This window comes from Pelophylax lessonae (genome assembly GCF_965119305.1).
Source record: "Pelophylax lessonae genome assembly, chromosome: 6".
In the NCBI taxonomy this organism is placed as follows: Eukaryota; Metazoa; Chordata; class Amphibia; order Anura; family Ranidae; genus Pelophylax; species Pelophylax lessonae.
The window spans coordinates 41394737-41413458 of NC_138773.1; the positions used below are offsets into that span (position 1 = coordinate 41394737).

General features: G+C 44.2%; 1 protein-coding gene across 2 annotated transcripts in view; it reads left to right on the forward strand.

Annotated features, from left to right (window-relative positions):
- The first annotated feature begins 1061 nt into the window (after window positions 1-1061).
- LOC309559151 (tyrosine-protein phosphatase non-receptor type substrate 1-like) overlaps window positions 1062-18722 on the forward strand; it is a 91706-nt gene continuing 74045 nt past the window's right edge. Inside the window, exon 1 of one of the 2 annotated variants that reach the window (XR_014225450.1) lies at window positions 1062-1311. Coding sequence is in view for 1 of the 2 variants with exons in the window: in XM_082262297.1 (XP_082118423.1) it covers window positions 1266-1311 (46 nt within the window). In the remaining variant the exon portion in view is untranslated. The remainder of the gene's footprint in view (window positions 1312-18722) is intronic. The other variant, XM_082262297.1, reaches the window with a different exon arrangement.

Below are 18722 nucleotides of genomic sequence, written 5' to 3' on the forward strand. Positions count from 1 at the left end.
CATCAGAGTACCCGAATACCTGTCACCAGCACATCAGAGTACCTGAGTACCTGTCACCAGCCCATCAGAGTACCCGAGGACCTGTCATCAGAGTACCTGATGGGCTGCTGACAGGTACTTGGGTACTCTAATGGGCTGGTGACAGGTACTTTGATGGGCTAGTGACAGGTACTTTGATAGGCTAGTGACAGGTACTTTGATGGGTTAGTGACAGGTCCTCTTTATTGGGGGACAATAAGTGTGTTTTGGGGTGCACAATGATCGGTAACTAGCTGTTACCGCAATCTCCTCCTCATAGAGGATCAGTGTGTGAGGAGGAGAACACGGTAACAGCTAGTTACCGTTGTCTCTGTTGACATTCTGTGACTGGCTGTGATTGACAGCCGCTCACGTGGTAAAAAGCCAATTTCATTGGCTGTTTATCTTGATCGGGGATGGGCTCTGTCCGAGTGAGGAGCCTCATCCCTGATCGCCCCGCTGCGCACCCCCGGAGGAGCGCAGTAGCCGCGAGAGCGGGCGGATGTCATATGACGGCCGCCCGGATGAACAAAAGCTTCCTGCCGCCGTCATTTGACTATGGCCCGGTATGGAAGTGGTTAAAGATGGACAGTTTTTCTAAACAAGGGAGGGTTGGGGGCTATGATTAAGTGTGTGTGTTGGTGTGTGTGTGTGTATGTGTATATATATATATATATATATATACTGTATATATATATACGTATATCACACACACATGTGTATATATGAATTTACCTTGGTTTACACAATTTTTTGTACGACGCTCTCGTGAGAATTGGCTCTATATGTACTTCATGCTTCGCCGGGCACTCAGGAAATTAGTGGCAATTACTAGATCTATATATATATATGTATGTGTGTGTACGTGTATATATATATATATATATATAAATATATATATATATATATATATATCCAGACACACACATAGTATACAAAATTCTCAGATTCCTCTACCAGCCAAAATTGAGCAGACACCGAACATCTAATGACGACTGGAGGAATCTGAATTACAGAGATGTGCTGCAGTAACCTGCTGAGTGACTGCAGACATCCTTCCCCTCCTCACTGAGGCTGCAGTGTCCGTGGGCTGGGGGGGTTTGCGTTTCCTTACCATCCACATCTTGCATATGTAGTATGCCAGCCCCAGTAGGAGGAGACATGCTATGTAACTGGGTGTGATGTGACTGACAATATTGTGTAGTAGATCAGGGAGGCCCAGGGCCCCTCTCTATTGTGCTGTTACAATGTCCTCTCTGCTCCTGATCCTGCCACTGCTGGTGACAACTGTCTGTGAGTATGATAATGATGACACTAAAAAAGGGATGCAATTATTGCTCTGGACAGGGACAGCTGCAGATTGCAATAGCAGCAGCATGCGTGTCCTTGTGATGTTGTGTTATTTGCATGCCGACTGGTTTCTCAATGAGATAACAGAGGACAGGAAGATCAGTTGCATCACTCACTGCAGACATACATCTTTTGCATCGTTCATGCAGTGTGATGTACCAATGTTTTCTGCTCTGTGATTACGATGCCTCCGATGCTTGCCATTGCCTGAGGTATTACGCACTGTGTCGTGTTACTATACACAATAACACCGAGTAGTCCCCTGTAATCCTGGCGTACCTTTCCCTATGTGATAGACATCTGGGTGTGTGGACCTGTAGCTATGCAGACAGATGTCTTTCTAGTATAGCGTGTTTACAAGTACAGCGTGTTTACAATTACAGTGTCTTTACAACTACAGCGTGTTTACAAGCAGTGTGATTACAAGTGCAGTGTGTTTTCAATTACATCGTGTTTACAAATACAGCGTATTAAAAAGCGCAGCGTGTTAGTACAGTGTGTTTACAAGTGCAGCGTGTTTACAAGTGCAACGTGTTTACAAGTACAGCGTATTTACAAGTACAGCGTATTTACAAGTGAAGCGTGTTTACAAGTACAGCGTGTTAAAAAGTGCAGCGTGTTAGTACAGCGTGTTTAGAAGTACAGCGTGTTAACAAGTACAGTGTGTTAGTACAGCGTGTTTACAAGTGCAGTGTGTTTACAAGTGCAGCATGTTTACAAGAACATGCGTGTTTACAAGTGCAGCGTGTTAGTACAGCATGTTTAGAAGTGCAGTGTCTTTACAAGTACAGTGTCTTTACAAGTATAGTGTGTTTACAAGTACAGAGTCTTTACAAGTAGTGTCTTATAAGTGCAGTGAGTTTACAAGTGCAGTGAGTTTATAAGTGCAGTGTGTTTATAAGTGCAGTGAGTTTATAAGTGCAGTGTGTTTAAACGCAAGTGCAGTGTGTTTGCAAGTGTAGGGTGTTTACAAGTGCAGTGAGTTTACAGCCCAATCCTAATTCTGCAGTGGCGGCTTGCTGGGGGGCATTTCCATCTGGTTTCATTTGGGAAGAACCCCTCTCACATTTCTGCTTCACAGATCCTGCAAGAAACTAGTGGTCTATCTCTCATCTCATTATTGACACAGACAACTTAAAGAATGTGTTAAAATATAAAGGAGAAAACACGTTACCTTTCTTAATGGTTATTTAGTGGCGATTCTAGGAACAATTTATAGGGGGGCACATAAGATACCACAGTAAAAACTGGTGGGGGGGCACTAATAATTTTCACCACTAAATCATACCACTGAAAATTATTTAAATAAGTATATATAAATATATAAATAAGATTACAAAATGTAAGAGTAATGCGGTATGCAATGATACCTTTTTTTTTGTACTAACCTAACACTTAAAAGACAAGCTTTCAAGAGTTTCCATTTCTTCCTCGGGTATTGCTCCAGACCTGAGGGCTGGTTAACACCACAAAAAACGCACTGCAGATCCATTCCGGGTTGCGTTTCTGCATGCACATTTTTAATGCTTTTTTTGGTGAGTTCCGGTGCGATTCCAGATGCTTTTTTTTTCTTTTTTCACTTTTCTTTTTTTGTTCACTGTACTGGGGTCCAGTGCATTTTTGATGCGTTCCAGTGCATTCTGGTGCGTTTTTGAGGCGTTTTACTGCGTTACAGTACAGTCCAGTGCAGGAAAAATGCAGCATGTTCTACATTTTTTCTGGAACTGGAAAGCCCTAGAACTGACTGCATTGGTGTAGAGATTAATTCGGAGTCTGTGTTTTAACCTGGAGTCTTGCCAACATCCCTAGTAAATATTGAACAATAGGAAACCCCTGAGGAGTGGGACTTTAAACGGCAAGAACCAGGACTTGAGTATGAAAGTAAATAAATTTTATTACAAAATGTTACAAAAAATGGATTGAAAAGACAAAAATAACATATATCATAAAAACATGGTCATAACTACGTCTTGGAACCGAGAGAGTCTGAGATGTCTGGACCGGACTAGACGCGTTTCGGTCAGATTGCCTTTCTCGATAGTCCAGGAAACACCAGAGCTCAGACAGATATGCAGAAACTCTGTGTATTCCAGGACGGAGGACCAAGTGAATGGATCTTAACGGGTTAGGAAAAAACCTTCAAGTATCCTTGACCGCAAGTAATATATGCCACATTGGCTGGGTCTATAAATAGACCTGAAATAATGTATATGTATGGGCTTCAAAAGGGAAGTTAATTGGTTCTAAACCAGATTAAAGTATAAGTAAGTAGTAACTTCACAGGTGACAGTATAGAAGCCCCCCGATCAAAAATTCCCACGAGGATCTCCAAAGCGGGGTCAGAAACACAGGTCGTCTGTAGAGTTGAAATAGGGTGGGGATATCTCCAAATATGTATAGTGCTGGGCGTATCCAGCACTTGGTCCCTTTTCAGCCCTGTTCGGTTGGATAATGGCGGTGCGCTTGGTGTGAACTATGCCATTAGAAACCATATAATCTACTTTCCATCCGTTTTTGTTGCAGAAAAAAAATGGACTGCATGTGGTGTGAACTGGCCCTGAGAAAGAGAGGAAAACTTTCAAAAGCTTTTCTTTATAGTTTAGCACTTCAGACAAGTGCAGCCCCAGGTTCATGCCTGGGGTCCAGTGCGTTCCTGTACACTGGTTCAGGTGCAATTCAGGTCCAATTTTTAGCCGGAAATCGCACCTGAACCCGACCCAAAGACGCACCAGACCCTTTTTCAATCCAGACCGCGGCGGCCCTGGACATGTGTGAACCGACTCCATTGAGAGACAACCACACTTGTCTATTATGCGAATTGTCCCTATGAATCACCAAGTAAGGTGACCAACAGAACAACGCAGCCAACTCTGACACGCGACGTGCGGAAGTAATAGCTACTAAGAAAGACACCTTCTGCGACAAAGTGAGCAGAGGAAGTTCTCGAATATTTTCAAAAGGTGGCGAACTCCCAGCACAAAAGTGTGAACCAAGGACTTCGCTGCCAACAGCCTTTGGAAAAATTAGCCAAGGCGGAAATCTGGCCCTTGATGGTGCCCAGAGCCAAATGATAAACCTTCCTACAGGTAGGTTTTCTAGCTTTTAACAGAGTAGGAATCACCGACTTGAACAGTCCTCTGTCCTTCAGCACCTAGCTTTCAATAGCCTGGCCGTTAAAGCCAGCGCCTGTAAAGCAGGATGGAAGATTGATCCCTGTGACAGAAGATCTTCCCTGAGAGGAAGTTTCCAAGGGATGTCTGCTTCCAGCCTTACCAGGCCTCCATCTTGAGACCGGCGAGGGCAGACTGGTGGCACCAGAATGACTGGAATCCCTTCTACCGCGATTCTGAGTAGCAGTCTCAACAGAAGTTGTATAGGAGGAAAGGCATAAATCAGATGATATTGGCCCCGGGGGGCCACCAGAGCATCTGCCAGAGGATCCCGAGACCTTAATACGAACCTCTGCACCTTCCTTTTGAGACGGGAAGCCAGTAGGTCCACATCGGGGGTCCCCCACCAAAGGCACAGTTAATGAAATACCTCCGGGTGAAGAGACCATTCTCCCGAATCCAATGCCTGAGATAGTCCACTTGCCAATTATCTTCCCCTGGAATGTGCACAGCAGAGAGGGCCAGAACATATCATTCTGCCCACCTCAAGATGCCGACCACTTACAGGACCGCCAGGGCACTCTTTGTGCCCCCTTGATGACTGGCATATGCCACAGCCGTAGCATTTTCTGATTGTATCCGCACAGGGTATCCCTGTAGATGATCCATCCATTAAGACAGACAAATTCTGATCGCCCAAATTTCCAGGAAGTTGATCAGACACATTGGGCCGAACACACTCCCAGACACCTCCCCATCTAGACAGACTGGCATCCATGGTGTTTACAGTCCAAAACAGGGGAAGAAAAGATTTTCCCAGATGTGGCGGAGCCAGCATAGGAGAGAATCCCTCAAACCCAGACTCACCAGAATCAGATTGTCCAATGACAGCAGACCCTTGTTCCATTTGATCAGAATCTCCCTTTGCAAGGGTCTGGTGTGAAACTGTGCAAACCAGTGTTAATTTCGTCGACTAAAACCGACTAAAACGTTTTCGTCAACTAACACAATTCAAATGACTAAAATACGACTAAAACTAAAATGGCATTTTAGTCTTAAGACTAAAATACGACTAAAACTAAAATGCCATTTTAGTCAAAAGACTATAACTAAAACTAAATCGAAATTTGCTGCCAAAAATTAACACTGGTGCATGCTCAAAGCATAAATAATAACATATTCGATTTTTCACTCCAGGACCAGCAGTAGTATATAATGAATTTGGAAATTGTAGAGAAATGCTTAAATAATGCATTACAAATTACAATTGAACTACACCCATTTGATTATAGACGACTAAAATGAGTTTTAGTCGACTAAAATGTAGGGCATTTTAGTCGACTAAAATATACTGGAGTTTTAGTCGACTAAATACGACTAAAACTAAAACACTTGCAGAAGACTAAAATAGGACTAAAACTAAAATGCCATTTTAGTCCTAAGACTAAGACTAAAACTAAATTGAAATTTGCTGCCAAAATTAACACTGGTGCAAACGGAACTGCTTTGAAGGTGGAGACCATCAGATCCAGCACTTGCATGCAAGTCCTAAGTCATGATCGATGGTTGGACAACAAGAGCCGAACAGCATCCTGTAGCTTCAGAAGTTTTGTCTGAGGAAGAAACACCCGGACTGATGTTGAGTCCAATCAGACCCAAGTAATCCAACTTTGTGGACAGAGACAATGTCGATTTCTGAAAATGCAGTGTCTACCAGAACTCCTGCAGAGTTTGCACCGTAACGTCTAAGTCAGCTTCTAGAGCCGAGGAAGACTCTGCACACAGAAGTAGATCATCCAGGTAGCCTAGTACCACAATCCCCTTCTGCCCTAACAAGGCCAACACTGGGGCCAAAATCTTTGTGAACACCCGTGGAGCTAAGGCGAGCCGCGAGACCAAAGGGTAAAGCCAGGAATTGAAAATGTTCCTCGTCCACAGCAAAACAAAGGCAATGCTGATGCCCGACATATATTGTAATATGAAGGTAAGCGTCCTTGAGATCGATGGAAGCCAGCAGATCTCTTTGATGAAGGAAAGCTACTACTGTGCAGATGGACTCCATCCGAACTTCTGAACCTGCACAAAGTGGTTCGGAGCCTTGAGATCCAAGATCGGACGAGCTTGGCCTTCCTTCCTGGGAACTGTAAACATATTTGAATAAAAACCTTGGAAACATTCCAACTATGGAACTGGCACAATAACTCTTTGTGCTAACAGGTCCTGCACTGCTCCGTAGAGGGAAAGACCGAAACTCGATCTTGTAACCGAACCAGATCAGTTCGTGGACCCATTTGTTGTGAATAAGCATGGTCCATGGATCCGCAAGGAAGTCCCCCCACCCCAGACGCAGGTGAGGGTACCCCTTCAGGCTGGGAAAGCTTGTCTGTGGAACCAGAAGTGCCCGCTTTGGAATTATCATTCCAGGGTCTCTTGGAATGTTACCGGTGGATCTTGTGCCCTTTTCCTGTGATCCAGACGGACGAAAGGGCCGCTTGTGAGCCGAAAAGAAGGGAACCGCTTATGGTGAGGTTCCTTGCCTTTGGCTGTCTGCGGAAGCAATGTAATCTTGCCTCCCGTAAGGCCCTTAATAATCTCTTCCATAGAGGCACCGAAAGGAAGATCAGTCAGCACCTTTTTAGAAACCTGGTCAGTACTTCAACCAGATCATGCGGTAAAGGATCCCCTCCTTCACCGAAACCCTGCTGGCCAAGGGGGCCACATCCAGGGATGCATCACAGATATACTGTGACCCCTGGATCACCTGATCCGCCAGCTCAGAAGGGTGTAAACTCCCCTCCAGATCCTGGCACAAGATCTTAGCCCATTATGTTAAAGTCTGAGATACCAAGGTGATAGCAAACACTGGTCTCAAAATTGAACCAGCCATGGTGAAGAGATACCAGACCAGAGCCTCAGCTCGTTTGTCCATGGGGTCCCTTAAAGGATGGAACATCCTCCGCTGGCAGGGGGGCCAGTAGCGGCGTCACCCACTACTTCTCTGGCCCAGCACCATACAAGCCCCCCAGCCAAAAAACACCCATGTCCCCCGGAGGGGGCCAGGGGAGGATGAGGGCACCTACACAGGGGAAACCCCGCTAAGGAGAAGGGGAAAAGTATGAAAGGGAGGAAGGACACAGGAGGGGCCTACCATCCCTGGGGAGGGCCCGCGATCACCCCAACAATTCCGAAGGAAAAGAGGAGGGACACTACTTACCATACCACGGTCACCAGGTGGGCGCCACTCCCAGAAGTCCACTGCACCATCTTGGAATGAGGGTGCTGCGGCTTGAGGTACGCTGTGACTCTGATCGTGACTGCTGTTGTGACTAGGGCTATGCGACCTCGTGAGGTGTTTCACTCACCGGCCAGCCCCGTCCAGTGTGGCTATGTCGCCGTCAACCTAGCACGGAGATAATATTAGGGTTGAACTCCCAGGTCCGACTGGGAAGGCCATAAGGATCTAGAATATCCAGTGCGTCGCCCAATCCGGCTATTGTAGCTGATTGTAGTTCACACAGGAACAAAAATAATAAAGAAAAAGTAAAAAAATTCCATTTAAAAAGAAAAAAAATGGCAGGACCGCAGATCCCAGCAGAGAGCCAGGTCCTTACTCCTGACTAGGCAGAAAAAAACTAGAGTCCTACAGCAGGAAGTGATGATATACCTTCTGGGACTGCCCCTGGGGCATAACCAAAAAGGTTTCTGCTTAGTCCTATTCCTCAAGAGAGACAGCATAAAGCCCTATGGTCTAAAGTCTTGAAGCTGTTTCCATCAGTGAACGAAAGAGAAAACTAATTTTACCTAAGGCATAGGATATACATATGTAACACATAATAGACAAATACAGCCTGTTGCAAATGTTATTTCTTTTTTTATGTTTGACAATTTTAAAAATATTTTTTATCTAAGAGGAAGTTATGTGCATAAAACCTGCAAAGGTGACAGATATATTATGATAGATTATTATATAATATATAAGAACATCAAGTGTCACACCTTTAGTGAGCCCCAAAAGGAGAAGGTATTTGTATGGCTGTAAGGTCATCAAAACCAAAGCAATGAAAGCATCAGTCATTTTTTGGAAAATACTTAGTTACAAACATCTACTTTTTGAGATAATGTGGTACTAAAAATATTTAAACTGGACCTGGCATCAAAAATATATTTTTTAACCACTTTACCACCGGAGGATTTTGCTGTCTTACGTCTCGGCCACTTTTTGCGATTCACTACTGTGCAACTTTAACTGACAATTGCGTGGTCGTGCGGCGCTGTACCCAAACAAAATTTACGTCCTTTTTTTTCCCACAAACAGAGCTTTCTTTTGGTAGTATTTGATCACCTGTGCGATTTTTACTTTTTGCGCTATAAACAAAAAAAGAGCGTAAATATTGAAAAAAATAACAATATTTTTCACATTTTTTTTATATGAGATCCCCCCCCCCAAAATGTAAAAATCTAAATTTTTTTGAATTTTTGGCCAATTTGTTTTCTGCTACATATGTTTGGTAAAAAAAAAATCACAATAAGCGTATTTTGATTGGTTTGCGCAAAAGTTATTGCGTTTACTAACTAGGGGAAAGATTTCTGTCATTTTTGGTGTTTTTTTTTTTTTAACGGGTAATGGCGGCGATCTGCAATTTTTTTTTGCGGGACTGCGACATTGCGGCGGACAGATCGGACCCTTGACTGACATTTTTGACACTTTTGGGGGTACCAGTGACATTTCTACAGTAATCAGTGCTATAAATATGCACTGTTACTGTAAAAATGACACTGGCAGGGAAGGGGTTAATTTTATTGGAGAGGGAGGGGTTAATGTATGCCTGGTGCTTACTAACGTGTGTGGGGGGAGGTGACTGAGTGACACAGGGACAGATCGCATGTTCAGCTATGCTGAACCCTGCAATCTGTCACTGTTTGTCACTTAGGAGATCCGCCCGCATTGTTTACACAAGCGGGCAGATCTCCAAACTCGATTCCCCGACGATCAGGGGAAGAGCAGCGGCGATCGCCGCTGCTCCTCCCCTGGCCCGACTCCCGCTGTGACTGAAAACAGCGGGAGCGAGCCTCCGGCAGCGCGTGAGCACCGCCCACAGGGGGAGGAGTCCAGTGACGTAGGTCTACGTCGCTGGACGGAATCGAGACACTTTGCCGCAGTACAGTCCCAGTGACTGGTCGGCAAGTGGTTAAAAACTAAATAAAATAAAAAAACATAAATTGTGAGCAGGCAGTGTCTTTATTGCAGAAGAGACGTGCTATGTATGGTCTGCAATTAAATAAACCTGCCATTGGAATGGTCATTGAGTTGCACATACACAGGAGTTACAATATTCTCCCCAGACCAACCAAGACGGTTAAAAAAGCCAAGGGGAAGATGTTGTAGGGGAGCGAGGGGGAGTATTTGCAGACTTTCAGACAAAAATTAACTTGTAAACATACTTCCATCCCAACCAACTCTAACCTATTCTTCTAGTCCTCCCCCCCTCCCCCCGGTGATATACTCACCTAAGTCTCCAGTCCAGGTACCTAACTGCTACCAGTTTCGGTGTGGGGGATCACTGATCCAGTACTGCGATCGCACCCTGGGACCACGCATACCCTGCCATCCCCCTGTGATGATGCTTACTTCTTCTCAACCCTGACAGAACTCTGTCAGCCAATAGGAAGTGTCCACGTCTCATAGACAGGTGATGTGGAAATCCGAAGAAGGGCCCTTCCAGTAAGTAAATAGAAGAGGGGGGAGGCTCTGGCCGGCTGGTCACGTAATCATGGCTTTATGTAAGTTTACGTTTTTTTTAACTACAGTGATCGGTTAGAGGTGGAAGGAAGGAAATCTTTATTTTATAAAGGGGTTTTAAGTGCAGTGCAACACTTTCAGGTATTTATTACCTCTCAACACCTTCACCTTCTTTCTCACCAGAAGGTTGAGCCATTTTTGTTCAGGCAGGCATCCAAGGTCAGCATCAACTTTCTAGACTCGTTCAGAAAGGACAGTCTTGTGAATCCTGGTGTTGGTGCAGTTTATGGCTCTGTTCACAAGTGTCTGACAGATCAGCCTCTGATGCAGCCTCTCACCATGTGATTTGCTACAAAGTAGCAGCAGACTGATGCCATTATCTCAAAATATCCCAAGCAAAGTCAGGGCTCATGGACACTACAGCTCAAAAAAAAAAAAAAGCTGTTTTTACAGGCATTTGAGCTTTTATTTCTCTGCGTAAAAGCTTGTGCTATTTTTTTGTGCTCTTCCACAGGTTTTTATTATGTGTTTTTAGTAAAAATAAGCTTTTTTTTTTTTTTTTCAAAAACCTTCCCTCAGCTCATTTTTCCATTATTTTTTGTGCTTTTCACACTTTTATTGGCATCAAAAATTCTCAAAAATAAGAGTTTGGGGGGTGGGACCGGGATGTGAACTCGAGAAGATGCGTTCTATAGAGGCTCCTGCTATTCTGTGACATCCTGGCATTGTGGAGCATAACTTGTCATCCTGCTCAGCAAACTGCTCCCTCTGCTTTGGGGATTCTCCCTCTCGATTCCCATGTCACCTAAGTGATCATCTGGGCAGAAACAAGCCTTCAACAGGTCCTGGAACTTCCTGCCAGTGACATGAATTGCGGCAATCTTACATCCACGTGTACAGCACCGGCCCTCAATAGCGGTTCAGACAGAAGAAGAGAGAATACCCGACATGGCTTCAGAGGCAGGCAAAGGAACTGCACTATCCTCTGCAGTAGCCCCGCCAGAGGAATCTTCTACATCTGCTATACTGGCAGCCATAGTGGCAAGTAAAACAACGCTCATGACCAAGATTGATTATTTTGACCCTAGAGTGAGGTCTCATCAGACAAGACCTGGACAAAATCAGGGGTCATCTAAATACTGCTGAGTCTAACATTTCATATGTGGAAGATACTGCTTCATCTCACATCAATACACTAGCTGAACTACATCGTACAGTAAATATCCTTAGGGCACGCTCTGACGATGCAGAGAATAGACTCCGCCGTAACAATGTGCAGGGGCAGAAAGGTCTCAGCCTGTCTTATTGGCCAAAAATTTCTTCAAACAGGTGTTGAACCTTCAGCAGGTCTTCCAGATGTACCAGGTGGAGAGAGCCCACGGGGTTCCCACTGGAGCTAGACTTACGGGTTCTTCTCCTCGTCCTTTCTTGGTTAGGTTCCTCAACTTCAGGGATAGAGACCTCATCCTGGCTGAAGCGAGGAAGCAGCAAACCCTGTGCTATGAAAATGCTGTTTTGCACAGGAGAGAACCCGGATTTCTCTCCTGACCTTCAGAAACGCAAAAGATCTTTTGTGGATGTCCGCAGAAGGCTCTGGGAGAAGGCTCTAAAATACAGTATGGTGTACCCATGCAAGCTCAGAGTTCTGCATAGCAAGACCGCTCACTACTTTGAAAATCCTACAACGGCTGCTGACTGGCTGGATTCCCTACAGTGATGTATACGTTTGGGGCCTGCTCTGGCTTATATTGAATTACTGTTGGCTGATGTTATACTATTCATTGCTCCCTTACACTAGTACACCTGATCCCCTCTGTTGAAATGCGAAGAAGATGACTGCTTTAGGTTCTCCCCTCTTCTTCATTAGCGAGTCCTCGCTTTTGTGGATTTTTTTTCCTCTAGTTGTTTTGAGCAACGAAGTCTCTCCAGCCTATTCTATTTTTTTTGTGCTGGAGAAACAGGGAGTTTATTCTATTGGGGTTATTTTTTTTGTCCCCCCCCCCCCTTTTTGTTTTTGGGTGGGTCATGTCTGCCTGGGACGTATACAGGGCGGCCAACTGATCTGCTTCGGAGCCTCTTCGGAAAATCTAACCACTTCATTTACATGACTAAGCTATGGCAACTGATTTTAAAATAGTTTTGTGGAATGTCAGGGGCTCCTTAAAAAAGGGCATTAGTCTTTCAATACCTGAATGTCCAGAATCCCCATATTATCCTGCTACAGGAAACTTATTGGGAAACAAAATTCTGGCACTAAAAAGGAACTGGATCCAGAGGGCGTTTCATGCCACTTTCTCGTCTTATGCCAAAGAAGTGACTATTTTATTACATAAATCTTTAGGATGTGTTGTACAACAGGTATTCTCAGACCCTGAGGGAAGATACGTGGCAGTTATCCTTACAATCGAGATGCACACAATTGTGGTGGTTAATATCTATGTGCCCCCCTCCGTTTATAAAAAGTATCCTATACTTAATACTAGATAAATTGGACCCTCTCCTCCCATTGAAATTTGTAATAGCTGGGGACTTTAATAACATACTGGATGTAATGGCCCCTTTGGCATCGAGTGAATAACGAGAGGAGAGCTTCTGACGGGTGCAGTACTTTTATTCTTTTGCATCAAAGGTGTGCAGGAGGGTTGAACGTTATTCTCTTTAACACCTTGAGCACCGTAAACCATGAACACCATAAACACCATAGCACCATGAAAACTGTAAATGACATACAATACATTTGTTTACAGTGATCACCAAAAAGGGGGTTACAAGGTTAATTACAAATGTGAAGTTACAGGGTGGATTACAGTTGTCTGCAAACATATCCAAATTACATTAAACATCTAAGGAAACATGGCCACATGCAAGATGCTTTGGATTATCTATAGCATATTTAAACTAACAGCATGGATACAATGTATGTTTAACAACATATATACTTCTATATATATATAATGCGCTTTTACTGCATACCTCGCTCCGCTTGCCAAGGGGTGCAAAACTTTTAAGCCTTAGGAATTCTCTCAGCAGTCATCTTCCTGCTCTGTATATAAAATCTAAGTCACAGAAAACTTTACCTCAGAGCTAGAGGGAGGAGGAGTAGGAGTGGTTCTGCTGATTAAACATTCCCCAGGGAACCAAAAGGAAGGCAGAAAGGTTCCACCTGGCAGTAAGTGCTGAACAAAGATTTACAGTGATAAGCGGACAGTTACACTGGATGTATCATTAGATACTTCTAACTCAAATAGAACTCCTAATTTAGACCTTTTACACTGGGCTGACTCAGCTATACTTACTGAGATCTGGCGATGGAAACACCCTACACAGAGATCTTAATCTTATCTCTCAGGTGTTTTTTCACTCGTCATCCAGAATTGATATGGCCTTTGTCAATCTAGCCTTGTTATCCTGGGTTAAGTATTCCACGTATCTTGCTGCGGGTATATCAGATCACACTGATATGTGGAGGTGCGCTAATAAAAAAGTGATCAAATACATAAACTATATAGTGACACAAAAATTAATCATTGATTATATACTCCAATCCCAGTGGGCGCCAGTTTTTGGGGAAACGTGTCACACGTCGGGTGGAGGGCTGTATATTCACTCTGCTCGGTCTGCACTGCAGGCGGCCGAGCATTCCATACAACAATCTGTCTGTCTAGCGAAGTTTTTAACATCCAAATGTAAGTGCAACCGTTTATATTTTAATAAATGTTTAAAAGGTAATGCACTATCAGCTGCTCTGTTTCCTATTTGCATTCCATCTGCTTTTCCTGGTGCCATTGCGGAGAGTCTGTGGCTGACGCTGGAAGCTACTGCCGGATCCTGGTGTGGTGCAGGAGTGGCGTTTTTGTTTTTAGTTTGAAGCGATACTTGCTGTATTGATGAACATCCCACAGTTTGGCTATCGAAGCTATGTTTCTATGAGCCCATTGATACTCTGTATCTGGTAAGCAGCTAACTTATTGTGTGTAAACAAAAAAGTCCTGGCGCTGTGGTTGCGATAATCAGACGGCGGGGCTGGGATAATGGGGTCGGACAATGTCCCAAAAGGGTCCACCTTCAATGTCACGTCCAAGTCTGGGCTGCTGCCTACCCTAACCCAGATTCCAACTGGGTGGAGAGAATAGCAACACAAAAAAATCGGGTATGATGGCGCTCCCGGACGAAATGACATGAAAAAGAAAGAAAAAACTTATGTACTGCTCTGGAACTGGATAATAAACTTGTTTATTAAAATCAATAAAATTGGCTCCCGGTCAAGGAAAAAACAATGGTGTGCCAGGGGAGTAATGCTGAGCATGTAGACGCATTGGTCAATATTACTTTCTGATCCCAGATTAGGCCCCCATCTTCCAGCAGCCCCCCATGTGGTCTACAGGAGGGCACGGACCATTAAGAATGTCATAGCTCCCAGCAAAATCAACGCATCCACATCCAATAGGCCCTTGGACATCAGGTCATATTTCAGCGACAAAGTAGGCACCTTTCAGTGCAGGAAAAGAGGGTGCCTCACATGTTGTTTCATTCAGCATGGCCGTGAATCCTTCTGTGACTCCTCTGGCAAGAGCTACAGCATACGCCAATTCATCACTTGCACCACAGAATATGTGGTATATATATTACAATGTCCTTGCAATCTACTTTACGTAGGCCGCACCATCCGTCATTTGCGCACACGGATTGGTGAGCACCGTAGAGGTATTTTGCAGGGACTAAATACCAAAAATGGGAAACCACCCCATAGTGTGCCCCGACACTTTGCCACCCACCATAAGAGCCTAGTACAGGACCTTAGGGTGTGGGCGGTTGAGTGCGTACCCAAGGGTTCCTTGTCCAGTAATGAACGTCTCTCCTTGCTTTGCAAGAGAGAGACGTTCTGGATTTATAAGCTTAACACTCTGTCTCCCCATGGGTTGAATGAGGAGCTCGACGCTTACACTGTGGTGTAACTTCCTCTTAGTTGGGCTCAAGGTTGTCTTTTGTCTTTTTTAAAAATTGAAAATTTTTTTTTTTTTTTTTTTTTTTTTTTTTTTTTTCTCACACCATCTTCACATATTGTCTTTATATTTTTATATTTTTCTTTCATTCATTTTCCATGATATTTGTTGGTATGTTTTTGTTTTTGTTTTGTATGTCATTACGTTATGGTTTTATATTTATCATGATTGGACACAAGGTGGAGCCAGAGAGTGGGGGGCAACGCCTCTTCCTCCCCATACCCTATATATGTGCCATTATCAGTTAGCCACAGGAGATCTGAAGAAGGGCTTGGCCCGAAACATGTCATTTTCCTCCAATTGTGGCATTTTCCATTAGCTCCGCCAGGTGACTCTTTGGTGATGCAAGAGCCGGGTCGTTGTTGAGCCACCTCCACACTTCCGGTTACATCGTGGACTCAGCCCCTGGTGTGCACATCGGCGCGAGGCGCCTGGTGACGTCATCTCCCGGCGCCGCGTCAGCAGGGACTGACGAGCAGCGGCCGCTGCCACCTCGGGCGTGCACCACCACCGGATCTGCAGGTCGGGGTTAGAGGACACCATCCTTCCATCAACCTCTCCTCACCCCAGGCATCGCTCCATCTGGAGACTCACCCGCAGCAAAGGCTCCCGATCCGATCGAGGCTGTCGGTCAGCCCATCTACAGGTGATACACTGTCCAGACCTTACTGGTGGTAAGGCGTTGTTTCCCTGCCTCTGGGTCCTCCTTGCTGTTTGAGTCTACATGCTCAGCATTACTCCCCTGGCACACCATTGTTTTTTCCTTGACCGGGAGCCAATTTTATTGATTTTAATAAACAAGTTTATTATCCAGTTCCAGAGCAGTACATAAGTTTTTTCTTTCTTTTTCATGTCATTTCGTCCGGGAGCGCCATCATACCCGATTTTTTTGTGTTGCTAACTTATTGTGTGCCCACTGGGGATCTGCATGCAGATCATCTCTCTAATCATGCTTACAACAGTCTAGAAGAGATGTTTCCCTGCAGTTCTCTAATTTGATGCAGTGTATTGCCCAAAAACGGATGGAAAGCTTATTTGAGAGGGAAGATAAAAATGGTAAATTGTTGGCCTTGTTGACTGTGGACGTACAGGCTCCAACAAACATTCCTTGTGTGTATTCCCTGGATGGGACTCTACAGTTCTCAGGAGAGGGGGTTCTCCAAGCATTTGCAGAATTCTACCGCTTACTGTATTCCCTGTATTGCCTAATGTTGATCATTCCGACCTACTAAACTTTCTAAATGATATACCTATTCCGGTTCTTTCAGCTGAGCCTAGATCTATGCTTGATGCACCGTTCACCGCGGAGGAGGTTCTGTTGGCGATAGGTTCCTTCCTTAATATCAAGTCTCCAGGACCTGACGGCCTTCCTGAAAAGTGCTACAAGCACGATGCAGAGGACTTAACACCTAAGCTCTTGCAGTTATACAAGTACAGCCTACACACGAATAGCTTACCACAGTCATTTTATGAAACCCATGTGGTGGTTCTAGCTAAGCTGGATAAGGGCCCCTTGCAATGTGCCTCATTTAGACCCATCTATCTTCTCAATATGGACCTTAAGATTCTAACTAAAATTATTTATTTTTCTTCTAACTAAAATTCTAGCCACAAGGCTCGTGAAAATTCTGTATCTTCTGGTCTCCCCTGATCAAATGGCCTTTATGCCTACCAAGGCATCGGATAAAAACTAAAGGAGGGTATTTACCCATACTCAGATACAAACTGATCTCTCAGATATTCGCATTATGGCTTTTTTAGACTTGGAAAAAGCCTTTCATTCAGTAGATTGGGTCTACGTATATAAAGACTGTTCTTACTAAAATGGGATTTGGGGAAACCTTTCTGAAAGGGATTCAAGTACTCTATGATAAACCGGTAGCTGCCATTAAAACAGGTGGTAAAATATCTGAGTTTTTTCCTGTTGGCTGGGGTAGCAGACAGGGCTGCCCCCTATCCCCCGGAATTTTTGCTCTCTTAAACAGAGCCTGTTGCTTTGGCATTACGGGCTTCCTCTGCAGTGTGTGGTGTCAGGGTAGGCGGTCTGGAGGAAAAGACAGCATTATATGCTGATGATTTCTTATTTTTTCTAGAGGACTCTGATGCATTCTTGTCAGTGGCCCTAAATATTTTGAACAGAATAGCTCCACTTTTTGGGCTAAGAGTCAACTGGCATAAGTCGCAGATTCTCACTCTTAGTGGAGCAGACAGGTTGCCATCTCCTGACACTTTGTCACTACAGTGGGTAACGCAGGTTAAATATCTGGGCTTACATATAACTAATTCTGTTACAGACTTTATTAGGCTTAATATTTCCCCTCTTATTATACACCTCAAACATTAATGCCTGGAAGAACCTCCATCTTTCCTAATTGGAAAGATTAACTTGATCAAATGAAGTTTCTCCCCCTACTATTATATTTGATACGGAACTCCCTGGCCTACAGCTGTTTTCAACTCCTTACGCAGTGTAATGTCGGATTTCTTATGGCAGGGCAGTACCTCCAGGATCAGAATAATGATATTACAACAGCCATGGAAGGAAGGGGGACTGGCAGTCCCCAATTACTATAACTATTTCTTAGCTTGGCAACTAGTTTTCGTGCACTGGTGGCTAACTGGTCCATTGGACGATGCAGCGGTAGCCCTAGAAGCTTCTATAGTTGGATCTTGAGGCCCTGGTCCATCTGGTGCATAGAGGTAGTAGATCCCCTCATACCCAGATGGTCTCTATGAGATCTGTGCTTTGAGCCTGGCAAACTTTACATGGTGCTGCATTTGGTGGGTCAATTCCCCCCTCCTCATACTCCTTTATGGAAAAACCTGACTTTTCCCCACTTCTACACGTATGCTAATCCAGTGGTTCTGACGAGACATGGGATTAAAATACTGGCTGATAACCTTTGATGAGCTTAAATCCCTATTTCATCTCCCAAACAGTCAGTTCTTTAGGTTCCTACAGTTGAGACATGCCTATAAGGCCCAATTTGGAGGTACCTTGATAGAAATCTCATCTTCAGGGCTGGAAACCTTATTAAGGGATGAAAACTTAACTAAGCCTTTATCGGTTATATACAAATATCTTTTCCCAGAAACCACTAGGCTCCTTAATATATGCAAAGCCAAATGGGTAGATGTTGTTCCAGATCTAAATGAAGAAGACTGGGAGGAGGCGTGGGAGGGCACGTTTACTAGCCTTATATCAGCAAGGGATCAATTGATACACTATAAATTCTTACATCACATATTCTTGATCCTGCTAAATTGGGAAGAAAATTTTTAGAACAGTTGTGTCTTCTTGTTGGCGATGCTCCGTCACTGGAGCAGATTTTATCCATATCTTTTGGGAGTGTTCCGAAATTAAAAACTATTGGAACCAGGTGATCCACTGTATTCAGTTAGTTACTACATTAACAATTAGACCATCCATCAGCGTCTGTTTGTTGAGCTTGATTAATGGAGTGGCTCCTACTAGGGCAATACCTTAATCAATATATAAAT